Below are 27,861 nucleotides of genomic sequence, written 5' to 3' on the forward strand. Positions count from 1 at the left end.
TCAGCCAAGATAATCTAATTTACCGTGGTAAAAGTGATGCGCATTGATCTTTATCACTGTCCAGTATATGCCCTCTCTCATAAATATATATATTACTATTTCAATTACTTCCAGATCTGACCCAGACGTATCTACTTATTGAGCAAAAGATAACCAGGCCTATAACTTCCATTGACAGCGCGTTCTCCTTTTTGCTGACGCTTACCACATGGAAAATGCGCTATAATCACGGTTGGCGCGCTCCTGTAGTTCACCCACTTGACCAGCAGATGTCAGCAGATCGAACCCAATACCGCAAGAAAGCGCGAGACAATTTATGAAGTAGATTACACTAAAACATGAAATTATATTATTGCTATCGAGCCACATAACAATACTTGCATGTCTCTAAAGCAAAGATTAAAGGATAAGAATAAATAAGATGAATGTGCAGTGATTTCTGCATTTGAACATTTGCAAAACACCATTCGTAAAGTTTAGTTTTACGCACCGACAGGAACGTTTGCGCTCGAAACTGAATGTAGGCGTCCCTTACTTTATTCCTTTCTTTTTCTCCCCCCTCTTTCCTCCTCCTCTCCCTCCTTCTCCCTGCGCTCCCCGGTCACGCACACGCTCACGCACCCGCCGCGGTGTGTGCGCGTCTCTCTGCCCCGCTCGGAGGTTTGTTGCGCTCACACTCTCCCCTTGTGCGCGGCAGCTGGCGGTCTGTTTGCAATGGCGCTGCGGGCTGCCCACGTCTCCGTCTCCCCTCGGTGCCTGCTGCTCGCCGTGGCCGGGATACTGCTCGCCGGGGGACCGCACCCGGCTCTGTCATGCCCCAGCCGCTGCCTGTGCTTTCGGACCACGGTGCGATGCATGCATTTAAACCTGGAAACCGTGCCGGCCGTGTCCCCGCAGACCACCATTCTGTAAGTAGCCACCGTTGCATCGGATCGAAATAACGGGGGCCGACTCTCTCTCTCTCCAGGAACTTTGGGGCCCAAAGGAATGCGCTGAAAGTTTTGCAGCTCCATTTCTCAGTCTGCTGGTCCCGTGCCAGGAGCTCTGTCCCATTCAGATGTTGTTGAACTCTTGTTTGATTGCGCACGGTCCCGTTGCTTTTTTGGGAGGGTTTATGGCCGTGCATAGTTTATGTATGAGTTACTGCAATAGTGAGGGGAAGTAAACTGCTTTTTAAAGTTGGAGAGAGACACCTGCCAGTGAGTTCAGCTGTTGGTCGCAGAGTTTAATGGGCAGTTTTAGGGCAACACAGCTGGTAAAGTCAGCGGTGTTGAGCAAGTGTCTTTAGGGGAAGTCATCACTGTTGGAATTGTACACATTGTAGCCTAATGACAAGGAAACAACTACTTAAAATGTGAGTTAAAAGTATCCAAGACACACTCTAAGGAGCACCTCTAGTTATTATTTGCTTTAGGCCCCATATCAGAGTCAGAATTAGAAAAGTTTATTGCCAATGAACAGAATTCACAAATATAAGAACTTGCTTTGTTGACAAGGTGCAACATAAAACAATAAAGAACGATAAAACAACCTATATAAAGTGCATATAACTGTTAAGTCACTGCTTTATGCTAAAGTGAACTGTGAAGTTGCTTCCTTTGTCAGCAAGCCTTTGCAGAGGTTAAACTCCAGTCCATATTTGCCTTTCCACTCTTGATAAAAGCAAGGAAATACCTCTCACTTGTCAGGCACTTGTGAATGGGCTCTACATGCCAGGAGCACTTGAAACTTTGTATGTTTCTGTGTGGTGCCCTTTGTCTTTGATAAGCCAACATGTAAACGCCTATAAATAGACCTATTGAAAGGGTAAATCAGAGCACAAAGGGGCATCAGAGCTCAGGGCACTGCAGCAGAAATCAGGCCTGGAGCTCCTACAGCCAGTGAGAAAATGTATGTTACAACTTGACCCATTTCCCCAAAGTCAGATACAGCTCCACAGGGAAGTATTTAGAGTTTCTGTGCTGATTTAAGCCTAAATACTGTACTAGCCTGAATGCCCTAAGCTTTGAAGCTACAGGCTCTTGTGGCGGTTGTTTGGGTTGTCAAGACTAGACTTGCAAACTTCCTCTGTGGTAGTAAAAGGTGATTACACCAACTAAAGCCACCTTGACTCAAAGGGTCTCAAAAATGGTCCCTTAAAGTTGGTAAAAAGTTCATAGATCAGATCTCATCAGACTACTATAATTTTGCATCTCACTAGGGCTGAAACAAGTTCATTTATAATCAGTTGTAACTAATAGATTGTTGAAATAATTGACAACTAATGTAGTGATGGAATGATTGTCATCTGAACTGTACAGACTCCACGGAAGAGGTTTTATGACTCGGACAAAACAAGAATTACACCAAGATGACACAGAAAAAATGTACGTTTAGTGTTCACTTTAGGCTTCACTTTAGCCTCATCTGGGTCTAATTCAGTAAAAGTCAAATTTACAGGCCTTTTGCAATCCAAACAAGTAATCAATTAACCTAAAAAATGGTCGCTTGACTTATCGATGAGTAAAATAATCATCTGTTGCAGTTGCTGTCCAGTTATAATGCGCATATTCTTTGGATGCGGTGCGTTCGGGCTTGTTGCCATGACGTTTTTTCCCCTTTTATACTTGGATAAAGATGCATGGACTTTCTTCTCCCCCAGATTTTTTGTTCTTTCTGTCTGACATTTGTTTCTCAGCTGTTCTCTCCAAGGGCAGTCTGTATGACGGATGATGGTAAATTACTTTTCCTCCACAATAATGGACGGAGACTTATCTTCTCTGGGTTTCTGGGGAAATGATTTAAAAGTTTGTGAGAAAAGGCGGATGTACCTTTTATCAACAGTTTTTACAGTTTGTATAAAGGCAGGTATTTGAGACTGTGAGAGTAAGCATAAGCATAAGCTGGTCTAAATTGGGTATTTGGTTGATACTTGATATAATGTCTTTTCTTGCATTATTGTTGGTGAAATCTGTCAAACAGTTGCACAGTTGGTGGTTGGTATCAGTAGTGCAAGCTGTTGGTTTAACCTCATAAGTTTCTTTATTTTTTGTACATGTTTTAAAAGAATAAACACAGAACACAACACGGCCAGAGAGCAAATATCATAGCAAGAACATAACATCAACCAATCATCAACAACAGAAAAGCACATTTAAATTAGAATAAAAGTCCAAAGTCTGTCAAATTTGTCCGTTGCCAAATCTAGTCTGAAAAACCCCATGAGTTTCACATAGTATTTTGGGTATTATCTGGGCTCTCGCTGTTCATTGTCTTTGGGGATGAACTCTGTGGCTCCGAGCTGAGCATCAGGAGCAGAGAAAGTGAAGCTCATTGTTGGAATTTGCTGCAGCCGGGCTGTGGGAGGCCTCCGTCTCTGCAGCTCTATGGAATGCAAAGGCAAAAATCCCTGAAGCTTTGCTCATTTGCACTGGGAGATTGGACCCAAGATAGTTGTTGAGAGGAGCTCCGCCGGCCTCGCTCTTCTTGTGCCCTCCAACGCTGCACAGCTGAGAGAATGTGACCCACTGGATCACGTTTCATGCTGGATGTTGCGTTTAAATCCCTGCTATTTATTTTGAAGTTAATAATTACTTTAAAAAAAAAGTTTATCCTTGATTATTTTCAACCAGTGAAAGTTATTGAAGGGACATGACTTGTTTTGTTCAGATTGTGTTGATCACTCATAAACATTTACGTGTATTTTTTACAAAGAGTATAAGTAGTATAGTTTTTTTTTTAATCTGTTATTAAGTTATCTGCATCTTTATTATTATACTTCTGTACCTAATCTGTGTTGCAACATCTGAATTTCCCCATTGTGGGACAATAAAGGTTATCTTATCTTATTTTAGTTCTTACAGTTGATTCTATATCGTTATCTTTGATTTCATTTCATCAGATGAAAAAGCAAACACAAATATAAGTGTATATATACAAGTCAAGGTGGCTTTCTCAAACGTCGGTTCATTAAGGAGAATTCCTAACCCTGTCATGCTCTGAAAAGAGAACTTTAAATCTTCGAAGGGGTTTTCTGCAGCTGACAGTCAAACAATAACTGTCCTACAAGCGCAGCGACAATCTGTCCCTGCTCGGCTCCGTATGACTCATGCAGAATGGCTTTGGCACGTCCACATGTGTCTGCCCGAATGACTTGCCCCACTTCGGAGGAGCAGAGGGTCCACACATGGGCCTCAGATGGGCTGGGTCAAGGCCAGGCGCTCTCGTCATCTTGGCTCGGACAAGAATAAACTCAAAACGTTTAAAATGCTCCGCGCAGCTTTTGCCTGCATTAAGTCCATCAACCATCATGAAATTTGTTTGGGGCACGGTTGCGCCATTTTTGTAGAATAGAGTAAACCACGCTTGTGTGTAAGTAGACATGGCATGGTTTTATTTTTGGATAGTGAGGCAATGACATCGTATAATCTGCCTTTTTTGGTGGTGCAAGTACCACGTTATTACCGTATATAACCATATTATAGATGGCTTGCAAACTTTGTAAATAAATAAATAAAATGTATTGATTATGGCATCTTTTTTGGCCCACCGTCATTAAAATCAATTACTTTCTAACTTGTTTCGTCGAGTGTACAATAGGGAGTTAGAGTTGTGGGGTGCTTTGTGCTTTGTGCAGTATACGCAGCCAGTCTGTGCAGGGCTCCAGACTGTTTTATGACTCCCGCTTTCTATGTCTTGAGAACACATTAATTGACTCTTTTAACAAGTCCTGGAAAACCTCCTTAATTTCACATTTGCTGACTTGGTCCAAACCTAATCTCCCTTCAGAATGGTATTGTTTACTAAACATGCACAGTACAGCTTCCTCCATTCTTTTCCATGTCGACTGAGTCACTCCACTCCCCGTCCCTCAAGCTTCCTGAAACAGCACAAAGCAACAATAAAAGACCAGCTTGATTTCTGGCACAAAAAGGCTCTGTTATGGTTCAGTAAAGCTATTGTTTTACATGATGAGATGCACCTCGGGGACTATAGATTAGCTTGGACGTGGAAGGAATGTTTAGTATGACAATCTAAAGACAGAACAATAGCTGTTTAAATATAGTCTGTGGTGTATTAGTGGTTATGCGTAGCTGAAGTATTTTCATTGGTACAATTGGCAATGGCTTTTCTTTTCTTGGGTCACTCAGGACAAATCATTGGGCTTGTAGCTTGCAGTGATTTTAGTATCGGTCTTATGCTGGTTGTCTTTTGTACTTGTGTACTTGTTTCATTTTCTCAGTTGCATTTACTTCAGTAACTTTGTGAAGACATTTTACTTCTCAATTCTCTCAAGTGACAAACGTTTTATGTTGACAATATTCAATGATTTGAGCGTTTGTGTTTCTTGCAATGCTCCGTTAGATGTGATTTAGTGTTTTGGTTTTGTTAAATTGCCACACATAAACTGTAAATTATATGTCACGTCCAAACAGTTCCAATTACAGTTATTCTTACATGAGGAATAGTTTCCTCAATTACTTTTTCACTCTTCCTCAAGTAAATTCTTATACTTGAGTAATATTTTTGTTTATAAGAGTTTTTGTTTATAAGAGTTCTTCTATTAAAAGTGTTTTTTAAAATTCCTATAAGTTATCTGTCCTTTTCCTCTGTATCTACCTGCGTTGTAACAATGAAATTTCCCCATGTGTGGACAATAAAGGAATATCTTATCTTATCTTATATTATTTTTGCATAACGTAACTCTTGAGTGTGATTGTTGGCTCATCCATCCACCTCTGCTTGCGGTCTGACATTTTGATCTGGAAGTGAAATCCTGGTATTCCAATACATAATATCTGTGAGTGATGATTACATGGTATCAGTGGTACATCTTTAGAGGCTCTCTCTGACTTCTCGACAGAGCTCCAGGCGAGTATCAGGACATGTCTGGGCACAGCTGTCATCCCTCCACCGCCGCCCAGCCTCAGAGAAGTGTTGTCAGAAGGTTGCCCCCCTCCTCACCTGGAGATCACCCCCCTCTCCCCAAAAGGATGATCACACGCAGAAGAAAGTACCTTGGAAAATATTTGACATTTGAAGAAACATCTGTTAAGCACGGCTGGATCGCTAAAGAAGACGAGGACTAAACTGACACTACAGATCCCACTAAAAGATCTTGAACATAATTATATTTAAGGTTTACCCAAAAGTATTGCCTTCTTTTCACCAGTTTGACTCTTGGTGAAGTTCATAATGTTACTTCCAATTATGCAGACGACACTCAGATCTATGTTTCACTGTCGGCAGGTGAATATGGACCAGTAGATTCACTCTGTCGCTGCATCCAACAGATCAGTTTGTGGATGTAAAACAACTTTCTCCAGCTGAACTCAGACAAGACTGAAATAATCGTTTTTGGCCCACAGAAACAAAGAGAAAGTGTTCGCGGTCACCTCCAGAGTCTCGCTCTAAAACCTACAAACCAAGTTAGAAATCTGGGGGTAATAATGGACTCAGACTTGAACTTTAACAGTCACTTCAAATCAATAACATCAGCAGCGTTTACCATCTAAAATCACTGCCAGAATTAAAGGTACTATTTAGTGTCTAAACCAGATTTGGAGAGACTTATCCATGCGTTTGTCTACAGTAGATTAGACTACTGCAACGGCCTGCTCACTGGCCTCTCCACACAAGCTGTAAAACAGCTGCAGTACATCCAGAACGCTGCTGCTCGGGTCCTGACCAGAACCAGGAAGTACCATCACATTAGTCCTGTTCTCAGGTCTCTGCACTGGCTCCTGTGGCTCAGAGAAGAGACTTTAAAGCTGCTTTGCTTGTGTAAGTCTCTCCACGGCACCAAAATCTACCCAGTTAGATATGCTCTTACCATATTAACTACCTCGTACTTTGATGACCTCGGGGTCTGTCCTCCTGCTGGTGCCCGGAGTCAGGACCAAACATGGGGATTCAGCATTTATGTTTAATGCAGCTAAAATGTGGAACGGTCTCCCTGAGGTTGTGAGACCCCTACACTGAACGTGCTCATGTCAAGGCTAAAGACAGTACTATTAAGCCGTGCCTTTGACGGAGAGAATTGTATCTATATTGATTATCTTGATTTTAATGTGAATATTTATGCTTTTATTTGATGTGTTGAGATTTTAATTCATGTTTTAATGTCTGCAAAACACGCTAAATTACATCTGTACAAATTGTGCTCTACAAAGGCATTTTGCGTGCTTACGAAAGGAATGTTTAAACTGCCAGAAAGATTTGTTTGTTGCTCACATTTTGTCCCTGCATCTTGGACGCTGTTTTGTGCACTAACCACAAAGAAAGAGGGATCTTTTAGTTCTACTTCCTGAAATGGGGTTTTTTCCCCAACCTTTCTTTCCAAACTGTCAAACTTGACTGATGGAATGGATACATTTTTATCACACCAAAACAAATTTATCGTTAGAAAAAAAAACTCCATGGCCAAAACCTAAATTAAACTAATACACTCTTACACTCTAAACTATGTAGTCAACACTTCACACAATCACATCTGGCACTTTTTTTTTCTGACTGAATAATACAGTGGGATCCTGTCACACATTAGCTGCCTTTACAAGAAGAAAGAGCGCATATAATAAAATGGCCGACTCACTCTGATAAGATCCATATGGGAGGATTTTTTTTCTGACGAATTACAGGCTATGACCTCATTTTTGTTATTTGGCCAAGATTTCACAAACATCTTCTCGGGTCTTATTAAGTTTACAGAGGATCACAAGTACCTAATACATGTTCATAAGTCAGGATAAATGGAGAAGCTGTGACAAGGAAGGCATTCAGGGTAAAATACTAATTGTTGTGTCAAAAAGGAGTGTGGATTTGTGCCGCTTTCCTTGTGTCACCATGTCACGTTTTGTCATGATCTGTAAATGTAGTGATGTCTTTTATGACCCCATGGAGTACAAGACCACAAAGTAATAAAATTCCACAGATGGTAGTAAGATGTTGTTATGAACAGGAAAAGGTTTTATCCAACTTGTGTATTTTAGGCAGAATTAGCTGTTAAAAGCAAGAACAATACAGAAAAGTGATAAGAATCAACATACGCATGAGCGTAGTAGTGTGTTTTCTAGTTTTCACGGACAATTCATGGGTTTCAATTTCCGGTTTATAACATTTTAAGGAATGTTAACCAAGATATGTAAACGTAGTGACTGTTGTCTTGGTTATCTTACTGTTAGAGGTAAAGTAGTGCTGCCCAATGCCCATGACTGTAACAGCTGTTGAAAGTATTCGCTGTCAATGCTTTTTGCTCACTCAGCATTCTTTTTCCTTTCTCTGCAGAGATTTAAGATTCAACAAAATCAAGGATCTGCAACCGGGTTCCTTCAGACGCTTGAAAAACCTTAACACACTGTAAGTAACAGACATTTCTCACACCATGCCACAAGTTTATTGTCATTAGATGTTACATGTGTTAAAGGTGTTACCTGTGATCCAGAATACACACTTTTCACATAATTGATCACACACACTTATTTACCAAGATTTAGTCTGGTCACACTGCCCCCAATCGAGTCAAACTCAAACCGTAATGTGCAATCAGATGTGTTTATGTGTTTAAGTGATGCAAGTGAAACAAATGAGTCAATTAGAACAGAATCCGGTCTCACCTCAGCTTAACAGTGTTTTGTGCTTTGCTCATTGATCCTGACTTGTCTGTCTTTTAGTCCCTGTGATATTTTTGTCTTGGTTTTTTCCTACATTGCAGCATCGTTTTGATACAGATCTGATTGGTTACTCCTCCTGCCAATCAATTTAAACTCAAACTGGAGATTAAATGTCAACCAGACTGATATTGATCTGTATAAAAATGCAGAAAATAATCATTCATCTAAAAAGTGTCAGCACTACTTTATTTCTGTGTTTAATGAAGGTGTGCCGTTTCTATTCTATTCCATTTATTTTTGTAATGCCTGAAATCACAAAAGCAGTTGCCTCTATTATGTATCCATCTGACTATAATGTCAGAATCAGAATCAGAAAAGGTTTATTGCCATTGTTAATTAACAAAATTCACAAACATAGGAACTTTGCTTTTGTGATTAAATGTGGACATTTAAATGCACGTTTTTAATGGATTGCCAATATACTCTGGATATTATTATTGGGATGATAATAAAGAATAATGAGGGATGTATGTTTTTGTCAACATTGTCTACCCCAAATTTAGAGATTGAAATGTAGGGTTTCAGTTCAGCAACATAGAAAAAAAAAAAAAAATTTCAGGATCCAGTACACTTTTAAAGAATTCTAGAATATAACGGGCCAACTTTGTCTATAGAGATCCAAAACGTCTTCACGTTCTCGTCCAGACACTGGCTAAAGCTCATGTACAAAACGCACATAGAGATACATTACCAAAAACCATGTACCAGTAATAAAAAATAAATAAACAAAAGAGCCGTGGAACATGCAGACAAGTTGCTTTTAAAAACTTACTTTTCAATGAGCTCTGAATTTAGAATGTATCATCATAATTTATCTATACTGGTTTAACATTGGCTAACTGAAACTGATATGATGTGGGACGACACAATCTTGAGCTCTATTAAGCTAAAGAACGGAATAAATAATTGCTTTTACATATCAGCCTACTTCTTACTGGTGGAAAACTCATTCTCCTAAGGAAGTCCGGATTCATGTCATATTTTCACATCCTAAGGTCAGGGGTATTTACACAAACATTCTGTCTCTTTATCTCACCACTGTAAACGGAAACTAGCCTATTGTAACCCAAAATAACCTATGCTTTCTGTGTCCCCAGCCTCCTTAACAACAACCATGTACGAAGAATCCCAAGAGGAGCATTTGAAGACCTGGAAAATCTCAAATATCTGTGAGTCATCCCCCCTTCTTGCTTTTCGATTTTCGGTCGAGTTAAATGAGGCTGCGTGCCAGGAGTCAGGACATACATTAGTAGTTATAAAGTGCCTGCTGTGTTGTCGTAGCTGCGGAAGACATCGGCTGTAAATTAAACGATGCCTTGTTAGACCACTGATTCAGCAAAATGTGTCATTGATGTTTATAGAATGGCTCCTCCTTTGAACCTGATACGGGTTGTGCTGACTGGGGACATTTGGTAGAAATGGCTGGAGCAAAGCTTTTCCAAGGGATAATATAGTCATAAAGGCATCTTAGTACGTGGTTTGAGCATCAGGCGTTTTCGCTCAGATCATACAAAATCAGCTGCCAGGAATTAAATGTGAATATAATGTATAATAGTTTAGGATTAAATAAATAGGATTCTTTTTCAATGTAACTTGTATTTTACCAGGAAAATCCCATTGAGATTACTAATCTTTTGCAAGGGAGTCCTGGCCAAGACAGCAGTAAAGATCATTCACACATTTAACCTTAGATCCTATAGATTTAAACTGACCTATTGAATTCATTTTATTTAGTTTCCAGACCTTTTGTAAGTCATGCCGTTATGTTGTTATGTTGTGTAAGCAGAATGAATAATTTGAGTGGACTAAAGACGTACATGATACTGTATAAAAATGATATTGTATGTATTATTGTCCGTATCGAGTGGATCAATTGTATGCACTTTCCGGACTGATTGTGAACCTTTACCAACAAAATATGGATTTGACAGCTCTAGTTAGGTGTTTAGATTTGTATGACTTTAACCAGCAGCAGTTTCTTCTGACTTACTACTACACAAGTACCTGTTTTATCAGCGGGTTTAATTACAGAGTGGACTTTCAGCTGTATTGTCTTGACTTGGTGATTAGCTGATTCAGTGTGCTTGGGGGCGAGTTGTGTCTTTGTGTGTGACACCTCCTCCCTTCCCCTGGACTTTGGCAGCCCCACTCTCTGTCATCTCCCATGTCCTTTACACTTAACGGCTGGGTGACTGTCTACAGCAACACTCTTACCTCTCCCACGACCGCGACCTTAAACAAGTCAAGCAAAGGACGAGCTTTGTTTGACTTCCGCCACTGCTGCACTACTGCTGTTTACGTATCATGGTTAAGATTGTAAATGCAGACAGATTGCATTGAGAGACTTTTTCGTACCGGTTAAGATTAGAATGAGCAGCTGCTAATTGAATATAGTGGTGGTTCATGAATAGTCAAGAGAATGTACACATTTTGGGTGCGATTTGTCTTGTGCTGTGATGAAACGCACACATTCACACAAGTGGCTTCATACAATTTGTTGGTTACTTTTTCTGTAGTTCCACCGACATGATTGCCCTATAAAAGGTGCGTGTGTGTTTGTGTGTATCATGTAAAATCTTCTCTTTTCCAAATACCATGTACGATACACCGAGGGTCTGTGGGTTCATCTTCTGTGTAACATTTCACATTTCATTTTCAGATAATTTAGACCATTTCTCTCGTAGACGGTGGTTCAGTGTGGCATCTGGTGTGAGTGTGTGTGTGTTACTAATGGTACCGATTATCTCTTCTTTCAGCTATCTGTACAAGAATGAAATCCAATCAATTGACAGACAGGCATTTAAGGGGCTTGTCTCTCTTGAGCAACTGTAAGTGACCAACTTCTTTCTTCACATTTTGTCTCCTCATCTCTGTCTTGTTACGTCTTTAATCTGCTGCTCCAGAGACTATGAACAATGCATGGGGCCTGGCCAAGACTAAAAGTTTAGATTTTACAGTGTATTTAACAAAGAGGGCTATGACATAATGGTCAAAAGCATTACTAACTGTGTGGGCCTAATGCAGGGCCCATAATATATTATTTCATTTGGGTGCTTTTCCTCTCCCCCTCTGTGAGCCTCTCTCTCCTGCTCAATCACCATGCATGCCATCTGTGCCCTTTGTATGCAGACTGTGCTGTCCCGTTTGACCTCTGCAAGTGTCGCATGTGGTCAGGAACCATCTCTGCAAAACTCCCATACAAAGTATTCCGCATTTGTGAATTTGTTTGCATAGCTTGCATTAATTTGCTAAAGATTGTGCTTCTGTTGCTGCATTACGACCAAAGTAGCTTCAGTGTTTAAACCTTTATGTCCAGCTGCCATTATTTAACATTCCAACACAGATAGATGACATGCTGTATGTCATTATATGTCCCTGTATTGTGAGTACCTTAAGGCCAGATAAACATCGTTTGGATCAGGTCGGACTTCTGATCGCATGCCTTGCTTTGCATTGTACTACATTGAGTTGTGTGTGCATATGTGTGCATGAGTTGGTTCTTTGTCAGCATGGAGGACTATTTGATTAGTTACTGCAGTTAATGAGTTTAGTTTTTAATGTTAAATCTTGTGCTTTGTTGTTATGTCTGGATGGACATGCTTTATCTTCTGTGCAGTTTCTATTGTTGTGTTGTCCTGTTTTGTAATAGACCAAGTTGAATGTAATTTATAACATCATATATAAATTACCATTTAACTTAGGGTCTGAACAATCAAATTATTCTCAATTTATTCTTAGATTTACATGTGATAGACTGTACGTTCTAACCTTCAGATGTGCTTCGTTCATACTTTTCCAGATACCTGCATTTCAATAACATTGAATCTTTGGAGCCAGAATCCTTTGCTCACCTGCCAAAGCTGGAGCGCCTGTAAGTCTATATTACACGTGTAACCAGCAATTTATCATGACCAAATACATCCTTTTCTTTAGCTATTCAGTACATTGTTTTGGGGGCCCTATGTTTCCCCAGTCCTTTCCTGAGATATTATTACTTGATATGAGAGGAATGCCCCTAAACATATTACATTGGCTAACTTGAAAACATTCCTCTTTGTGACGTGTTGATAATAGGGCTTACTTTTGTCCATCTATTGCTTTCCAACTATAATCAATGTGACCATGCTCTGAATTTGCAGTAACACGATTCTTTCTCATCAGATTTTTACACAACAACAGAATCACCCAGCTGGTGCCAGGGACGTTTTCCCATCTCCAGGCCATGAAGAGACTGTGAGTCAATCTTTGAACTTTGTACCCATGCACAGCTGATTTTTTTATACTCCAGTCAGTTTGAACATAACTTAAGGATTTCAATTAATGCAATCGGATGGTGTTCCCTATATATATATATTATATCCCACATCGATGTAAAAACTGTATTAAAATGGAAAACTTGATCAGTATCCAACAGACAATAACCAGTGAGCCATGCACTTTCCCACACCAAACCCCTTTGAACTCGGTCCAGCAGACTGCAATGTTTGGATTTAGTTGCTCAAGGTCAACTACACCCAAACAAATGTAGATATAACTTTACCCCAAAACACTTGTATTTATTTATTTCTGTCACACAACACCGCACAGTTAATATTACAACCCAAAACGGCTGTGTGTAATCTCTCTCTTCTGTTTCTTTCTGTTGTTCCCATGGCGATCAGACGACTGGACTCCAATGCTTTAAACTGTGACTGTGAGCTGCTGTGGCTGGCCGATCTGCTCAAACAATACGCCGAATCGGGAAATGCACAGGCCGCTGCCACCTGCGACTACCCCAGCCGCCTTCAGGGACGATCGGTCGCTACGCTCACCGCGGAAGAGCTCAACTGTGGTACGAAAAGATCAGTCTGTAAACGCATCTGATGTCTTTCTTATCTGGTTAGGCCTTAGTTATTGTATTACTTGTTTTACGGATCTGCCGCTCTTAGATTATTGATTTCTACACTATAAATAAAATAAATTATTATAATTTTTTTTTTTTACAAAGCACCGCCGAAAACGCAAAATGCATTAAATTAAATGTAAAAAGCGGTATTAAATCAAAAGATAAGAGCGCGTGAAGCAATTTCTCGCCAAACTCCTGCGGGAGTCATTTATTTTGGAAAGCATTGTTGTGACCGTAAAAATCTGTAAACGAAGTAATAAAAAAACTGCGGCCTTAATCATGAAGAAATGACAAAGAAACATGTCTATTGTGGATTTGTAAGCTTGATTTAATGGTGCACTTTGTAACTTTTCTACTCGAGAGTCCTTGTCCCTAGATATGTTATTTCTTTTCCTGAAATGTTTCACAGTATGGCTTTAAAGTTATCCCTCTCCAGACAATTAGATGACGCCATTAGCCTAAACTAGGTCCAATTTAATGCCATACTGTGAAACTTTCCTGAAAAAGCAATAACATCTGAAGCGAGCATGTGGCAAACCCTCCACATTTAAGTAAAAAAAAGAAAAAAAAGGTTGTAATATAATTGTACATTGTTAACAAAGGTGTATCCTCCCTTTGTAGTGCATGTTAAAATAACCAGATGTGTCTCAATCCCGTCAAAATATATCTTTGAATTGAGACCACATGCTGTTTTTGCTGCCGCTTCCTGTCTGTGAATCAGTGGTATATTGTGATAATGGGGCCCAGTGGCGCTATGCATTGAAACTGTGTCATGTTTATTTATTTAACGTATCACATGTATTGAATATCCTCTTTGTTTGAACTTCGACTGCTGTTTTTGAAAGCATCTATTTGTGTTTTCATTGTAATTTATTTGATACACCCAAACTAATAGGCAGTTTGTTCCTTACCAACCAGCTTTATATTTACAGTGTTGTCAGAAAGGAAAATAGTACTGTCTTTGGGAGAACATTTAACTGTAAACACATAATTGGATGGATCAAACTTGTCTATTCTTGTTCACTGTAACCCACTGCCTCATTTTTCTCTAGACCAAGGAAGTCTCTCCTGTTTAGCTCTTTCTTTTTTTAATTTTCTTTCTTGTGGCTCTTCTGTGAATAACAATATGTGTCTGGTTGTACAGCTGTTTAAACACCGTCACCCCCCCTCCCCTTCATCTGCATCAAAATCACTTCTTCAGTATCTTCCTGCTTCACTTCCTACCTTTTGTATTTTGCGTCAAACGTAGTTACAGACTTCAGAAATAAGTCGTAATATGTCAAACTTACATTGCAGAGGTACCGAGGATCACATCGGAGCCGCAGGACGTCGATGTTACGTCAGGGAACACTGTTTACTTCACCTGTCGGGCCGAGGGCAACCCAAAACCACAAATCATCTGGCTCAGGAACAAGTGAGCTTTTATTTATTCAGAGCATAATAAAACTTTGCTCTTAGTGATTGTCTTAAGGAAGTTAAAAATCAATTTAATAGATTTGAATTGGCATGATACACCTTGAATAAAGGGATGTCACGATATAAAATGTTACGATTATTGTGATTAATAACATCACTATATTCATGATTATTGTGACTGTTACTGAACAACAATGGAGTCTTTCATTTCTTCCTCTCCCATTGTCTGACCGACTTTACGAAATTGAACTTTCTGAAAGACAAAATGTGAAATTTGACAAAAACAAGACAAATTTAAAAAGGTAGTTACATTTAGAATACTTAATTTTGCTTCTAAAACGGTCACGATTATTCATTTTTGGTTCTTACGATTATATTGTGAGCTAAATTATTGATCCAGCAGAATAATCTTGACATCCCTACTTGAATATTATCTTGGAGTAAATGAAACAATTGATGAGGATGACCTACTTATTGAATTTTCTTTCTCCAGTAATGCTCTGAACATGCGCGAGGACCATCGTCTTAACCTGCTTGAGGACGGGACTCTGATGATCCAGGATACCAGAGAGACTGACCAGGGAGTCTATCAGTGCATGGCCAAAAATGTGGCCGGGGAGGTCAAGACGTCCCAGGTCACACTCAGATATTTTGGCGCTCCTTGTAAGTGCTGACAGAAAACAGATGAAAACATGTCTTAGATTATGTATTCTCAACGTATGAATTGCTTTTCCTCACTCCTTTTCTTTCTTTCTTTCTTTCTTTTTCCAGCCCGACCCAGTTTTGTGATCCAGCCCCAGAACACAGAGGTGCTGGTGGGAGAGAGCGTCACCCTGGAGTGCAGTGCCACCGGACAGCCCCAGCCCCGTATCACCTGGACAAAGGGAGACAGGACACCCATCCCCAGCGACACCCGGATCAACATCACCCCATCCGGAGGACTGTTTATTCAGAACGTGGTGCAGGCTGATGGAGACCAGTACACCTGCTTTGCCTCAAATAATGTGGACACTATACATGCCACAGCCTTCATCATTGTTCAAGGTACAACTGTTTAGGGTGAATAAAGTACAGCTGCAACATGAGTGTTATGATAAAGGCTTTAGCTTGGTTATTATTGTTATTGACTATTGTTTAACTTATACGGTGTTTGCCAAACTGAATATATATTAATACTTTATATCAATACTTTATTTTTATAGTCCATTTGTTCCTCCTTCATAGCTATCCCCCAGTTCTCAGTGACGCCACAGGATCAGTCAGTTTTGGAGGGTCACACAGTTGATTTTACCTGTGAAGCCACCGGTTACCCTCAGCCTGTGATCGCCTGGACGAGAGGAGGCAGCCCCTTACCCACAGACCGACGCCACACTGTCCTGTCCACTGGCGCTCTGCGCATCACTCGTGTGGCCGCTCATGACGAGGGTCAATACGAGTGTCAGGCTGTCAGCCCTGTGGGAACTGTTCGCACCGCAGTGCAGCTAAGCATTCAACAGAGAGGTAAGAATCACTTACTTCTTCCAATCTTCCAAATAAATAGATGAGAGATGTGAGAGATAGTTTTTCATTTGATGTTGTTATTGGACAGAATTCCATCACACTGTAAACATTTAGACTGTGTGTAATCTCAGATAGGAACTTGCAGTCACTTTTTTGGTATTTTCCCATTTTATTAAAATAAGAAATAGCTCTTCTAATCCTGAGTTTTCTGGTGATTTGCAACTACATGTTTGACGTAGAATAAAAGGTATTGTCCTTCTAAAGATTTAATGCAGTATAATGTGGGTGTTAGCTTGGGTATTACAACCCATTTTCAAACAGTGTATGTTTTGTTTGAGGAAGAGGGCGGGTTTAGGTGGTAAAAGTTAAGAGGGTGGGAGTGGAGCAGTTCCCGCCATTTATAGTAATTTGTCCATATAAGTCTCTCCTTGATAGTTGTAATATGGACTCACAGACACAAACCTGCATTATTGTGCAGTGTGAAGGCGTTGTTTGTGCATCTGGACATTTAGAGAAGTAAAGACACATGGCAGTCTGTAATCCCGAGATGACACCATGTTTTTCCATGTAGTAATGGCTGTTAACATGATTTAGAGTACACACTAAGTCGAAGCCGCCCACTAACCCAATGTAATATGTTTGTTCTTTATAAAGAGGGGGTTTCTCTTCTTAATGAGCTAAACCCACAACTAATTGTGTGAGAAATTAGACATATGCTTTAAATTCTTGTGGGTTTTGTTGTAGATTTTGCAAGAGAACAGTATGGCCTGCTGATAGAGTGCTGTGTTTTGTGGATAACAGTGCTTTAGCTATGAAAACTCAGGCTTGATTTTGAGTCAGACCTGATAATGAACTACACTCTGTTTGTGTTCTAAATGTGTGGGATTTTTCCAAGGCCAGGTGCGCAGCGTCTGGCCTCTGCATGGGAAGCTAGATGGAATTTGATGATGGTTTGTGGGAGGCAGCTGTGTGCCCTCTCCCCTTTCCTCTGTGGAGTTATGTCATCATTGTAGACAGTACAAGTCAGTGAGATTTGGTCATTGAGCAGACTGAAGGTAGCAAGTAGTAAGAAGAACAGATATTTTTGTCTAATGTGGAAGCATTCTCAATGCTTTCTCACTTACACATGGAGTATATACTAGTATTATAGACATTTTACAACTGATGTGTTTCATTTACGTCATAAGGCGCTGGTACAGCTGGCAGCCCGGTGTAAACCATGGACGCTCTCTCTTCTTTCTCACACTTATTGTGCTTTATCTCCTATATTTTGTAAATATAGTTAGTATATTTTTTCTATTTTACTGTACGATAGGGACACGCGCTGGAATAGTTTTTTAATTCAACTGTTTTTGACTTTTTTAGGCTGGATTTGAGCGTTTTTCGTTGCGTTCGTTGTGTTGTTGTGACGTGAGCTAGCTCCGAGCGAGCCCACCAGCCCCCCCCCCGCGCCCTCCGGCCGCGCTAAAGTACGGCGTGTCGTCGGTACACGTTTATATACACGTTTATATGAAAGAGGAACTTCACGAACGATCAGGACACGCACTGGAATCGCTTTAAATTAACTTGTTTTGACTTTATTCGGCTGGATTGTGTGTTTTCGTCGTGTCGTTGCGATGTGTCTTGGCTCTGAGTCCCCCGGCCCCGCCCCCCGGCTCCGGCCCCGCCCCCCGGCTCCGGCCCCGCCCCCCGGCCGGCGCCGTACCGCGTTTCCACAAAGGAGGAACTGATGAAACTGCGGAGAACAGTCGTCTTACCCGGAGATCGTCACGTTATCCCGTCGCAATACTGACCTAACCTAATACTGATGTGCAATTCTGTCATATGTGCAATTTCTGTTGGAATTCATGTGCAATTCATGTGCAATTACTGTGAAATTCATGTGCAATCTATGTGCTGTCGTGACACATATTCATGTGCAATTACTGTCGTGATCACATGCAATGGTATTTATTTATTTATTTGTCTATGGGAGTTTTTATTTATTTATAGGAGATCTTCTACTGAAAGTGTTTTTCAGACTTCCTATAAGTGATCTGTTCTTCTGTATCTACCTCTGTATCTACCTGCGTTGCACCAATGGAATTTCCCCATGTGGGACAATAAAGGAATATCTTATTTAATTGTGTTTGAATATGGTCTTTGTTTGTTATTTTAGTACTTTTTGCATAACCATTAACTTGTTTGTATGTTTTAACTCATTCAGTAACGCCTGTTTTCACAAATGCTCCAAGGGATCTGACAGTGGAGTCTGGCCAGGACGTCCAGATCCCCTGCATCGCTCAAGGCCAGCCACAACCTGTGCTCACATGGAACAAGGTTGGAAAGCAACCCTACTCAAATGACTTATTCATATTATTGATATTGATATTATATTGATATCCATTAACAAATCAACGTTACAATTTAACCAGCGTATACTGTACAGATATAATACAGATCCTTTCACACTGTTTCATAGAAGATAGTAGCTGTTATATATGCTATCATCTATACTGTCATTTAACCATCCACTGTCTCTGATAGATGTGAAGTAAATTAAGGCTTTATGCTGAGTCTTGTTCAAAGATCTGATCTCTTTTGGATTCTCTCTTGTTTTGCAGGACGGTATACAAGTGACAGAAAGTGGAAAGTTTCACATCAGCGCTGATGGTTATCTTGAGGTCAAAGATGTGGGCACCGCTGATGCCGGACGCTACGAATGCATAGCTCGCAACTCTATTGGTTACCAGGTGGCCAGCATGGTGCTAACTGTCACAGGTAGAGTTTGGCTTTCTCTGCCTACTGGCCAAAAATCCATAAAAATATATATATGTAAAATAAAATGAATTAAGAACCTTCTTTGGCTTTTTATCCTACCTAAACAACTGAGGGATTGCACAGACTTTTCCTTCTGATGCTTGGTTTCAACATCAGTAGCTCCATTTCAAGTTTCTGCCTTGTTATTTATTTATTTATTTGTTAAAGTGCATTAACAAGTGTACCCACTAAAATGGCCATTAGGTTTATTGTGATATTTTTCAAACTTTTCATTTTCTGTCTTGGAATGCATTTTTTCACACCTCGCGCCCGCCGCAATAATCTGATCATGTGTGAACAAGGCTGTATTATTTTCACATCATGCCGGATTTCATGCAGTGATTTTACTCACACGTTGCCTCATTTCCGCACAATTCCTTTTAGCTTTTCTCTCAAAATGTTGTGATCCTGCTGTGAATTCTTGGGTGAGATAACAGTGCTCCGCTGCTAAACCGTAAGCCACATTAACAGACTCAGTTGTTGTTGGATTCTCCTCTGGCTCGTGTAACAGAATCACTATTTTTCATGGCTTTATCACATGTCAAAATGCCAGAAACGTTTTACTCCAACTAGAGGAAGGAACTCAAAATGCCATACTAGTTGTATTACTTGGTTCCATTTTCTGGCTTAGAAATATTGCATACAATGAGTGCAAACTATAATGTTACATACATGATACAATTTTACTTCACTTCTTGCCTTTCAGTTCCCCCAGTAAGCAGAGAGGGAGACACGTTTGTTAGCACTTCTATACAGCAGGCCATAAGAAATGTGGACAGTGCCATTGAGTCCACAAGAAGGCGCCTTTTTGATGGGTAAGATGCGTTTTGTGTTTTGTGATTAGTCAAATTAAACGGAATTAGATTTGGATCATGTCAATGGGAGTTAGAACACAAATAGTTTGCCTCAAATCGTTCTGGCTCATGACCTGCATATTCCCAGCCTGAGTCAGAGCTTTCAGAAATAAAATATGGCCATTCACAAGCCCCTTTCTTCAAAATGTTTCAATTCACTTGATAAATTTTCAATTTCGATGTCTAATTGTTGCTTTTCTCTCTCCAGTCAGCCTCGCACTCCAGGGGAAATCCTCTCTCTTTTCCGGTATCCTCGCGACCCGTACACAGTGGAGCAGGCCAGGGCCGGAGAAATCTTTGAGCAAACACTTCTGTTGATTCAGAACCATGTTAACCAGGGCCTCATGGTGGACACCAATGGCACAGGTAATGCAATGTATCAAACAAATGTTTATTTTCTCTGAATACTGGAGGGGGGAACATTAATGCAATAATAGTGCAATAATAGTGCGATTATAGGGCAATAATAGTGCGATAATAGTACAATAACAGTACGCAGTCATGCATGTTTGCTGGTGAAAGCATGCTGGAAAAATATTTCCATCTGTAACATAAACACTGCATTGCTGAGTTATTACACACATCAATCCTGTCCACATTTCTGTTTAAAGTGTATGAAAGCGAGTTTGGACAAGTTTTTTGTGTGCTTTGAGAAGATTTTTCCAGGGGTAACAGCACTATTACACTGACGAGGATGAATTCATACTTTTAAAGACTGGCTTTCTTAATACTCTACGCTTTTGTGTGTTTCCTTTGCACAGTCTTTCGCTACAATGACTTGGTCTCCCCTCGGTTCCTGGATATGATTGCTAATCTGTCTGGCTGCACAGCTCACCGCCGTCTGAACAACTGCTCTGACATTTGTTTTCACCAAAAGTACCGAAGCCATGATGGGACCTGCAACAACCTTCAGCACCCCATGTGGGGTGCCTCTCTCACTGCTTTTGAGCGTCTCCTTAAACCGGTCTATGACAATGGCTTCAACTTACCGAGAGGAACCATGGAGCGGCCGCATAATGGATACAGGTTACCTCTGCCCAGACTAGTGTCTACCACCATGATCGGCACAGAGACTATCACCCCGGATGACCGCTACACCCACATGCTAATGCAGTGGGGGCAGTTCCTTGACCATGACTTGGATGCCACAGTTGTGTCTCTAAGTCAGTCCCGCTTTTCAGATGGTCAGCTATGCACACAAGTCTGCACAAATGACCCTCCCTGTTTTCCCATCCAGTTCCCCCCCAATGACCCGCGTCAGATCCGCAGTGGCGCGCGCTGCATGTTCTTTGTGCGCTCCAGCCCTGTGTGTGGCAGTGGCATGACCTCCCTCCTCATGAACAGCGTGTATCCCCGAGAGCAGACCAACCAGCTCACGTCTTACATCGATGCCTCAAACGTTTATGGCAACTCTCGACATGAGTCTGAGGAAGTCCGCGACCTGGCCAGCCACAGGGGACTGCTGCGGCAAGGTATTATCCAAAGAACAGGGAAACCTCTGCTGCCCTTTGCCACTGGACCTCCCACAGAGTGCATGAGGGATGAAAATGAAAGCCCCATCCCGTGTTTCTTGGCTGGAGACCATCGGGCCAATGAGCAACTGGGCCTGACTGCCATGCACACAGTGTGGTTCAGGGAGCACAACCGAATCGCCACAGAGCTGCTGAGACTCAACCCACACTGGGACGGGGACACCATTTACCACGAGGCCCGGAAGATTGTGGGGGCCCAGATGCAACATATCACATATAACCATTGGCTGCCAAAGGTAATCCTTCTGCTTGTGTAAAATGTATTTTGAGATCCATATCAGTAATTCAGTATCTAATTGAATATGGGTATTTAATATAGAATAAATGTTTCTTATCCATTATTTCAGGTCTTGGGAGAAGCTGGTATGAGGATGATGGGACAGTACACTAGTTACAACCCAAATATTAACGCCGGCATCTTCAATGCTTTTGCTACTGCTGCGTTTCGCTTTGGACACACCCTCATCAACCCAATCCTGTACAGGTTAGATGAGGAATTCCAGCCCATTCCCCAGGGGCACATCTCCCTGCACCGGGCCTTCTTTTCACCATTCCGTATTGTGAATGAGGGGGGCATTGATCCCCTCCTGCGCGGGCTCTTCGGAGTCGCTGGTAAAATGAGAGTTACCACACAGTTATTGAACACAGAACTGACAGAGAGGTTGTTCTCCATGGCTCACGCGGTGGCCTTGGACCTCGCAGCTATGAACATTCAGAGAGGAAGAGACCATGGCATATCTCCATACAATGACTTCAGGACATTCTGCAACCTGACATCAGCCCAGACATTTGAAGATCTGAGAAACGAAATCAAGAATCCTTCTGTGCGAGAAAAGCTGCAGAGGTAATCCTAACACAGACAATGCGTGCATAATCAATAGACAGAAGCTAACAAGTGTATGTAAATGTTATAGACTGTATGGCACTCCCCTTAACATCGACCTGTTTCCGGCATTGATGGCTGAGGATCTAGTTCCAGGCAGCAGACTGGGGCCGACCCTCATGTGTCTGCTGGCGACACAATTCAAGCGAGTACGAGATGGAGACAGGTAAAACATTGGTAAAGCACATCTAACTATTAATAATAGTTAGTTTTCTTACAAACTGATTGTGACTGCTTTATTATTGTCAATTTACTAAACATTTTTGAATCTGTAAATAAGCCATCTATACCAAGAACATATTTAACCATTCTGCATGGCCTTGTGTGTAGGTTCTGGTATGAAAACCCCGGTGTGTTCACCCCTGCTCAGCTGACACAGCTGAAGCAGGCCTCTCTGGCCAGAGTGCTCTGTGACAACGGAGACAACATCACTCGAGTCCAACAGGATGTCTTCAGCGTGGCCAAGCTGCCTCATGGCTTCAGCACCTGTGAGGACATTCCTCATATTGACCTGCGAATGTGGCAGGACTGCTGTGAAGGTCAGACTTGTAGATTCATGTACAATTCATGGCATTACTACATTAGATATCAAAATTTTATGGTTTGGTTGGCGAGTTGCTAACACAGTTACACAGTTGCCTTTTTATATTCACCATTATGTACCATCCATCTCTGCAATTGTGTTCCTAAAATTGTTTGGGTCTGCAAGTTTCCAGTAATTAATGGTAACATAGTTTTGTTTTAATGAATGACTCGAGGCAGCTATAACACATTAACATCAAGGACCTACTGCATTCTTGTTTGTGACTGTTGTAAAACAGTGCTGGCCCAACTCTAGAACTCTTACATCATCAAGACCATGTTTACAAGCACTGGTCATTCTAATTGTAGAGACTTGAGATGGCCTTTGTGGCTAAGCCCTGGATGTTTCACCTGAGGCTGTTGCAAATGAGTAAAATGGAGCACACTGTGGACAGTTAAGAACTAATTTTAATCAAACAAATTATAAAAATAAGACAACAAAAACATTAATAGCGTGTAAAAGAAAATGGAGGCGGGTCTAGGGGCTTTTGTTTCATAAATTTGCTTCATAAATGCAAAACCAAAGGCATTTTGAATGATTATGCCATCTACAGCATAATGAGCCTTCTTTCATATGAAACTCTTTGATGCCTTTATCTCATGCTTAGCATGTCCCAGATGAGAAGTCAAGCTAGAGCAGGTCTGTGTTGTGTCTATCACGCACTTTGATGTGGGCTTTGTGGTGCTTTTAATGTCTGGTAATACGATAAATATCAATGTTTCTAATCTGTGACGAATTGTGTGACATATCCATAATTCCCCTCTTATTAACATATAAAATGTGTTAAAATGTGCCACATTTGACTTTCAGACTGCAGGACCAAAGGCCAGTTCAATGCTCTTTCGTACCACTTCAGGGGACGCAGATCAGCAGAACACAGCTACAATGAGGACAAACCGGTCGACAGGTACCACATGACCGTCACCTGACATCAACAAGCTCTGTTTTCATGATGTGCGTAATGTATGTAATGTTTCCCTCCAGCCCAGTGGAGTCATCTGCTGAAAATGTTACTGTGAAAACACAAAAAACAACTGAACCTACCGTTAGTGACTTTCAAGACTTTGTCTCTGAAATGCAGAAGACTATTACAAGTTTACGAAAGCAGGTTTGGGCTTCAACCTTGTTTCTTTAACCCTTGTAATTCTCTTCTAGTGAACTGTAACAGTTAAAATAATATTGGTCAAATCTTTGCAGATAAAACGACTTGAAGCCCGCCTGAAGAAGACTGACTGCACTGATAGTGAGGGGCGAGAGCGAACAGATGGAGAACAGTGGAAACAGGACCCTTGCACCACCTGTGAATGCACAGTACGTCCAGCACATGCCCGTCATCAACTACACATCTGACACCATCCAAGAAGCTTGAAACACTACTGTGTAAACAACATGAATGGCCTTGTACTTAAAAGTTTAAACTACTTACTTGGACACAGATGCAATTTGTAGTTAAATGTTTAGTGTCTGTGGTGTTGCTTCACCCTTTGGCAGCACCATGCCCCTGGCACCAGCATAGACAGTCTGTATCTTTTACACTTTATAAATTGCTGGTGCACTAGTCATCCTGCCCCACTATCACTTGGCCAATGCAATGCCTCCACATTATTTATGTATTTGTTCTTCTTTTTTTGTTTTCTCTTATTTATTCAGTGCTTATAAGAAGTACCATACTAAGTCATGTGGCTCTATTGTCCAGAAATACAGTAATATCTTACTATTATTGCACCATGTGCCTGCTTTGATCTAACTATACTGTACTATTGTGTGTCCTGCAGGATGCTCAGGTGACCTGCACTGTAAAATCCTGCCCATCAGCTCAATGCAAACATCCTGTCAAGCTCAAAGGAGGCTGCTGCCCAGTGTGCCTTCAGCAGGAAGACAACAGGCACATCTGAAATGAGGACACCTTTGTCTAGTGCAATTTAGTGACTGTCAGTCACAGACGTCCAGCGCAGAACAGACTCCTAAGGTGTGCTATAATGCAACAACCTTGATTGACCCAATAGCCTCACTTGTTTTCATTATGCATTACTCTCTTTGGCTGGAGAGGGTCTTTTGTGGCCCCCTCCAGGGGCGGCAGCCTAGAGCCTGGTTTGGATCGGCTGGCAACAAGCCAACCATCGCTAAAAGGATTTATCTCTGAACTGACGGTTGGATGGATGACTGGGCAAATTGTAAACCCCAGAGACAAACCTCTTCTCTTCGAGTCCCCTGGGGCTTCTGAAGTGAAACAAACAGCCACTGTGTTTGCTCAACATTCCCAACAACGCAGAGGCCAGTGGCCATTGACAGGAAAAGGAAAAAGATGACGAGGCCACCATTTTGTTGACTCTATGAATATTCTCAGGTCAGAGATGCAGAAAACTGGTGCTGTTTTACAATTTTCTAATAATTTTATCAATTAATGCATACCCTAAGTATTTTTGTGTACAAGCCACACTATATATACATGCCACATACAGTATGCCTTTTTGCGATAAACAGTTTTATTTGATCTTTTAAGGACAGTATCTGAAAAGAATTACTTTTTTATCTAAGGTGCTTTAAAACATGTGATAAACATGTTTTCCCTCCCATTTTGTACAAAGTATTTGTGTATGAAGTAATGTGAAGACCTACAAAATGCAAAAAATCTACTGATGCTTGTTCCGTACTTCATAAACAACATGTCAGTTTAGTTATTTTGTGTGCTGGCCTGAGACGGACCATGTGTGCCCCCTTTCGGAAGGACGCCAGCGCTTGCACTGTCATCCTCATTGTTGATTTTTTTTATTAAAATGGTGTAGGAAAAGTGATGTAACCACTTAAAGCCAAATGTATTTAGTTCAATAAGCACATATGTATCTATAAAACAGCATGAATGTTGCAATAGGGTCAGGGTTAGCCTCTACTGTTGCTAACTTTACCACAGCAGTATTTTCTGGCTACATCATGAACCATTTTCATATCAATCCTCGTCCCCTCTGCGCCTGAGGACTTGCAGTATCAGTTTTGCAGGACTACTTCATGCCTTCCTTTGTCAAGCCTTCATGTGGCTTCATGTGTGTTAAGTCATGTTTCTCTAGCAGGGCCATCTGCAGTGTCGATAGAGTTTAGGAATGCTCAGCCCACAACATAATTTCTTTGCATGTTATAGTTTTTAAACCCAGGCGACGTCATGTATCCAGGCATGTGTGGAGCACAGCCCTCTGACCTTCATTCCGCTGTAATGGAAGCCATATGAAAGGGGAAGCGAGGGTGATGTTGGGGGAGGAACAACGATTGGGATTGTCAAATTAAAACAAGGCTAGACGCGCTTTGAATGGAGCACTACCTCCTGTCAGTCACTTCTATTTATGTACTTTTTATGAAGCCTCATGCACTGGTTTACCTCATGTAACACAAGACACATGTATTATCTTCAGATTGTTGTCAAATGGCTGCATCAGTTCTGTTCCATTGTTTTCATTATGTGGTCATGTCCTGTGCAAGTATCCAAATCAATTCTCTGGTGAACTTTCCACTCATAACGCTAAACACAACTAGCAAGGTGATGTGTGCGTCACGATCAACATCCATCACATTTCCCAGTATGACCGTGTTTTGCTTTGGCCTGTATGAGACGTGTGTCTTTTATCTCCAGGCTAAATCCATTTGAGCGTGTTTCCCATGCTCTGGTTTCAAAAGCACTGTGAGATGTCTCTATCACTTGCTGTCAAAAGATATATTTGTTGAACTCAATTTTGTATTTTTCTTACCCACCCCTCTTCTGGATTATCTCTGTAGTATGTGTTAATGGAATGCACTGCCTTGCAAGACTGAACATGGTTTACTCACACTGTCGCCGGAACAAGTGGTCAACGAGGATATGAAATTACCTACATTTTGTATTGTTTGCCAAAGAATGGATTGCACTGTAATGCCTCTCAACAGTAATAAAAAATAAATAAGCCATGGCTCACTATAAGTCCTCTACTCCTGCCCCTGTTTAGTTAAATGGTTAAGATAACACAAGGTCAACCGATCTGATTGCCTGCAGATGTTCTCCATTCATTAGTTGTCATTAGCTTATCAGAGCTAATCAGCACAGTTAAATGTGTTATTTAGTAGTTCAACACTAATCTAGGCATGGTCTTGAAGCCCTGGGAACCGTGCACAGTATTTATTTATTTTTTAATAACGAAAGTTAGCTCAAGTGACCCAATGAGCAATACATCATTGCTTTTTGCATTTATCTCAGTCTGCAGCCTATTTGCCTTTGTCCAGTTCTCCCTCTCAGTCCCGGTGTATCTCCCCCTGAAGACCAGTTTGGCAGCTGGGTTAGAAAAGGGATGTAGGCTCAGGAAAGAAAACTGTAACAGGAAATGAGGTTTCCAGTGGTTTTGTTGCACAGATAAAAGTGCGCCCTTCTCTGGGCCGGCTAGGAAAAGACATTATCGCACTGACAAGGGACTAACAGTAAAGGGTATATGACATGGACTCAAATAACACTTCCCTTCAGCTCGGGAAGGGGGAAATGCAGAGTACACAGATATTTCCTATATTTGTTTACATCTCCTGTATTATTTTCTTCCTCAGCAGCAACTCAAGGTCATTTTAGTTTACATTTGAAATAGAACATCATTAGTCAACTTTGGAGGATGGAGTAAAACATACAGCATTGGAACTGGATGCTTGAAAAAAAATCTAAAGTAACCTTCCTGAAATAGAGTTCAGGACAAGTATTTTCCTTTTGTATGGTGCAGGGCTTTGCAGCTGCATAGATTTGGCCCTGAGGCA

The 27,861-nt window shown here is 41.1% G+C and overlaps 1 protein-coding gene across 2 annotated transcripts; it reads left to right on the forward strand.

The window, feature by feature from the left end:
* Nucleotides 1-714: 714 nt before the first annotated feature.
* On the forward strand, nt 715-27,034 carry pxdn (peroxidasin). Of its 2 annotated transcripts, XM_072457583.1 has the most exons (23): nt 715-908; nt 8,266-8,337; nt 9,749-9,820; nt 11,408-11,479; nt 12,451-12,522; nt 12,813-12,884; nt 13,313-13,482; nt 14,833-14,950; nt 15,446-15,615; nt 15,724-15,996; nt 16,177-16,452; nt 18,659-18,771; nt 19,056-19,212; nt 19,958-20,066; nt 20,314-20,471; nt 20,867-21,873; nt 21,985-22,481; nt 22,552-22,686; nt 22,851-23,059; nt 23,914-24,010; nt 24,088-24,211; nt 24,301-24,414; nt 24,879-27,034. In XM_072457583.1, exons 1-23 carry the CDS (start codon nt 715-717, stop codon nt 24,996-24,998), a joined length of 4,401 nt encoding a protein of 1,466 aa, XP_072313684.1. In that variant the 3' UTR covers nt 24,999-27,034. The 2 variants fall into 2 exon arrangements, with proteins under 2 accessions (XP_072313684.1, XP_072313685.1); XM_072457584.1 differs by lacking the exons at nt 23,914-24,010; nt 24,088-24,211; nt 24,301-24,414; nt 24,879-27,034 and having other exon boundaries at nt 22,552-22,697; nt 22,851-23,004.
* Nucleotides 27,035-27,861: the final 827 nt, after the last annotated feature.

This window comes from Eucyclogobius newberryi, unplaced genomic scaffold (assembly GCF_026437365.1).
Source record: "Eucyclogobius newberryi isolate DKJ021-1_F unplaced genomic scaffold, fEucNew1.0.hap1 SCAF_21, whole genome shotgun sequence".
Taxonomy (NCBI): domain Eukaryota; kingdom Metazoa; phylum Chordata; class Actinopteri; order Gobiiformes; family Gobiidae; genus Eucyclogobius; species Eucyclogobius newberryi.

Coding starts and splice junctions, on each gene's coding strand:
- pxdn (XM_072457583.1), top strand. CDS start 715: ATGGCGCTGCGGGCTGCCCACGTCTCCGTCTCCCCTCGGTGCCTGCTG. Junction 19,213..19,957: donor CATGGTGCTAACTGTCACAG/GTAGAGTTTGGC, acceptor CTTGCCTTTCAG/TTCCCCCAGTAAGCAGAGAG. Junction 20,067..20,313: donor AGAAGGCGCCTTTTTGATGG/GTAAGATGCGTT, acceptor TTCTCTCTCCAG/TCAGCCTCGCACTCCAGGGG.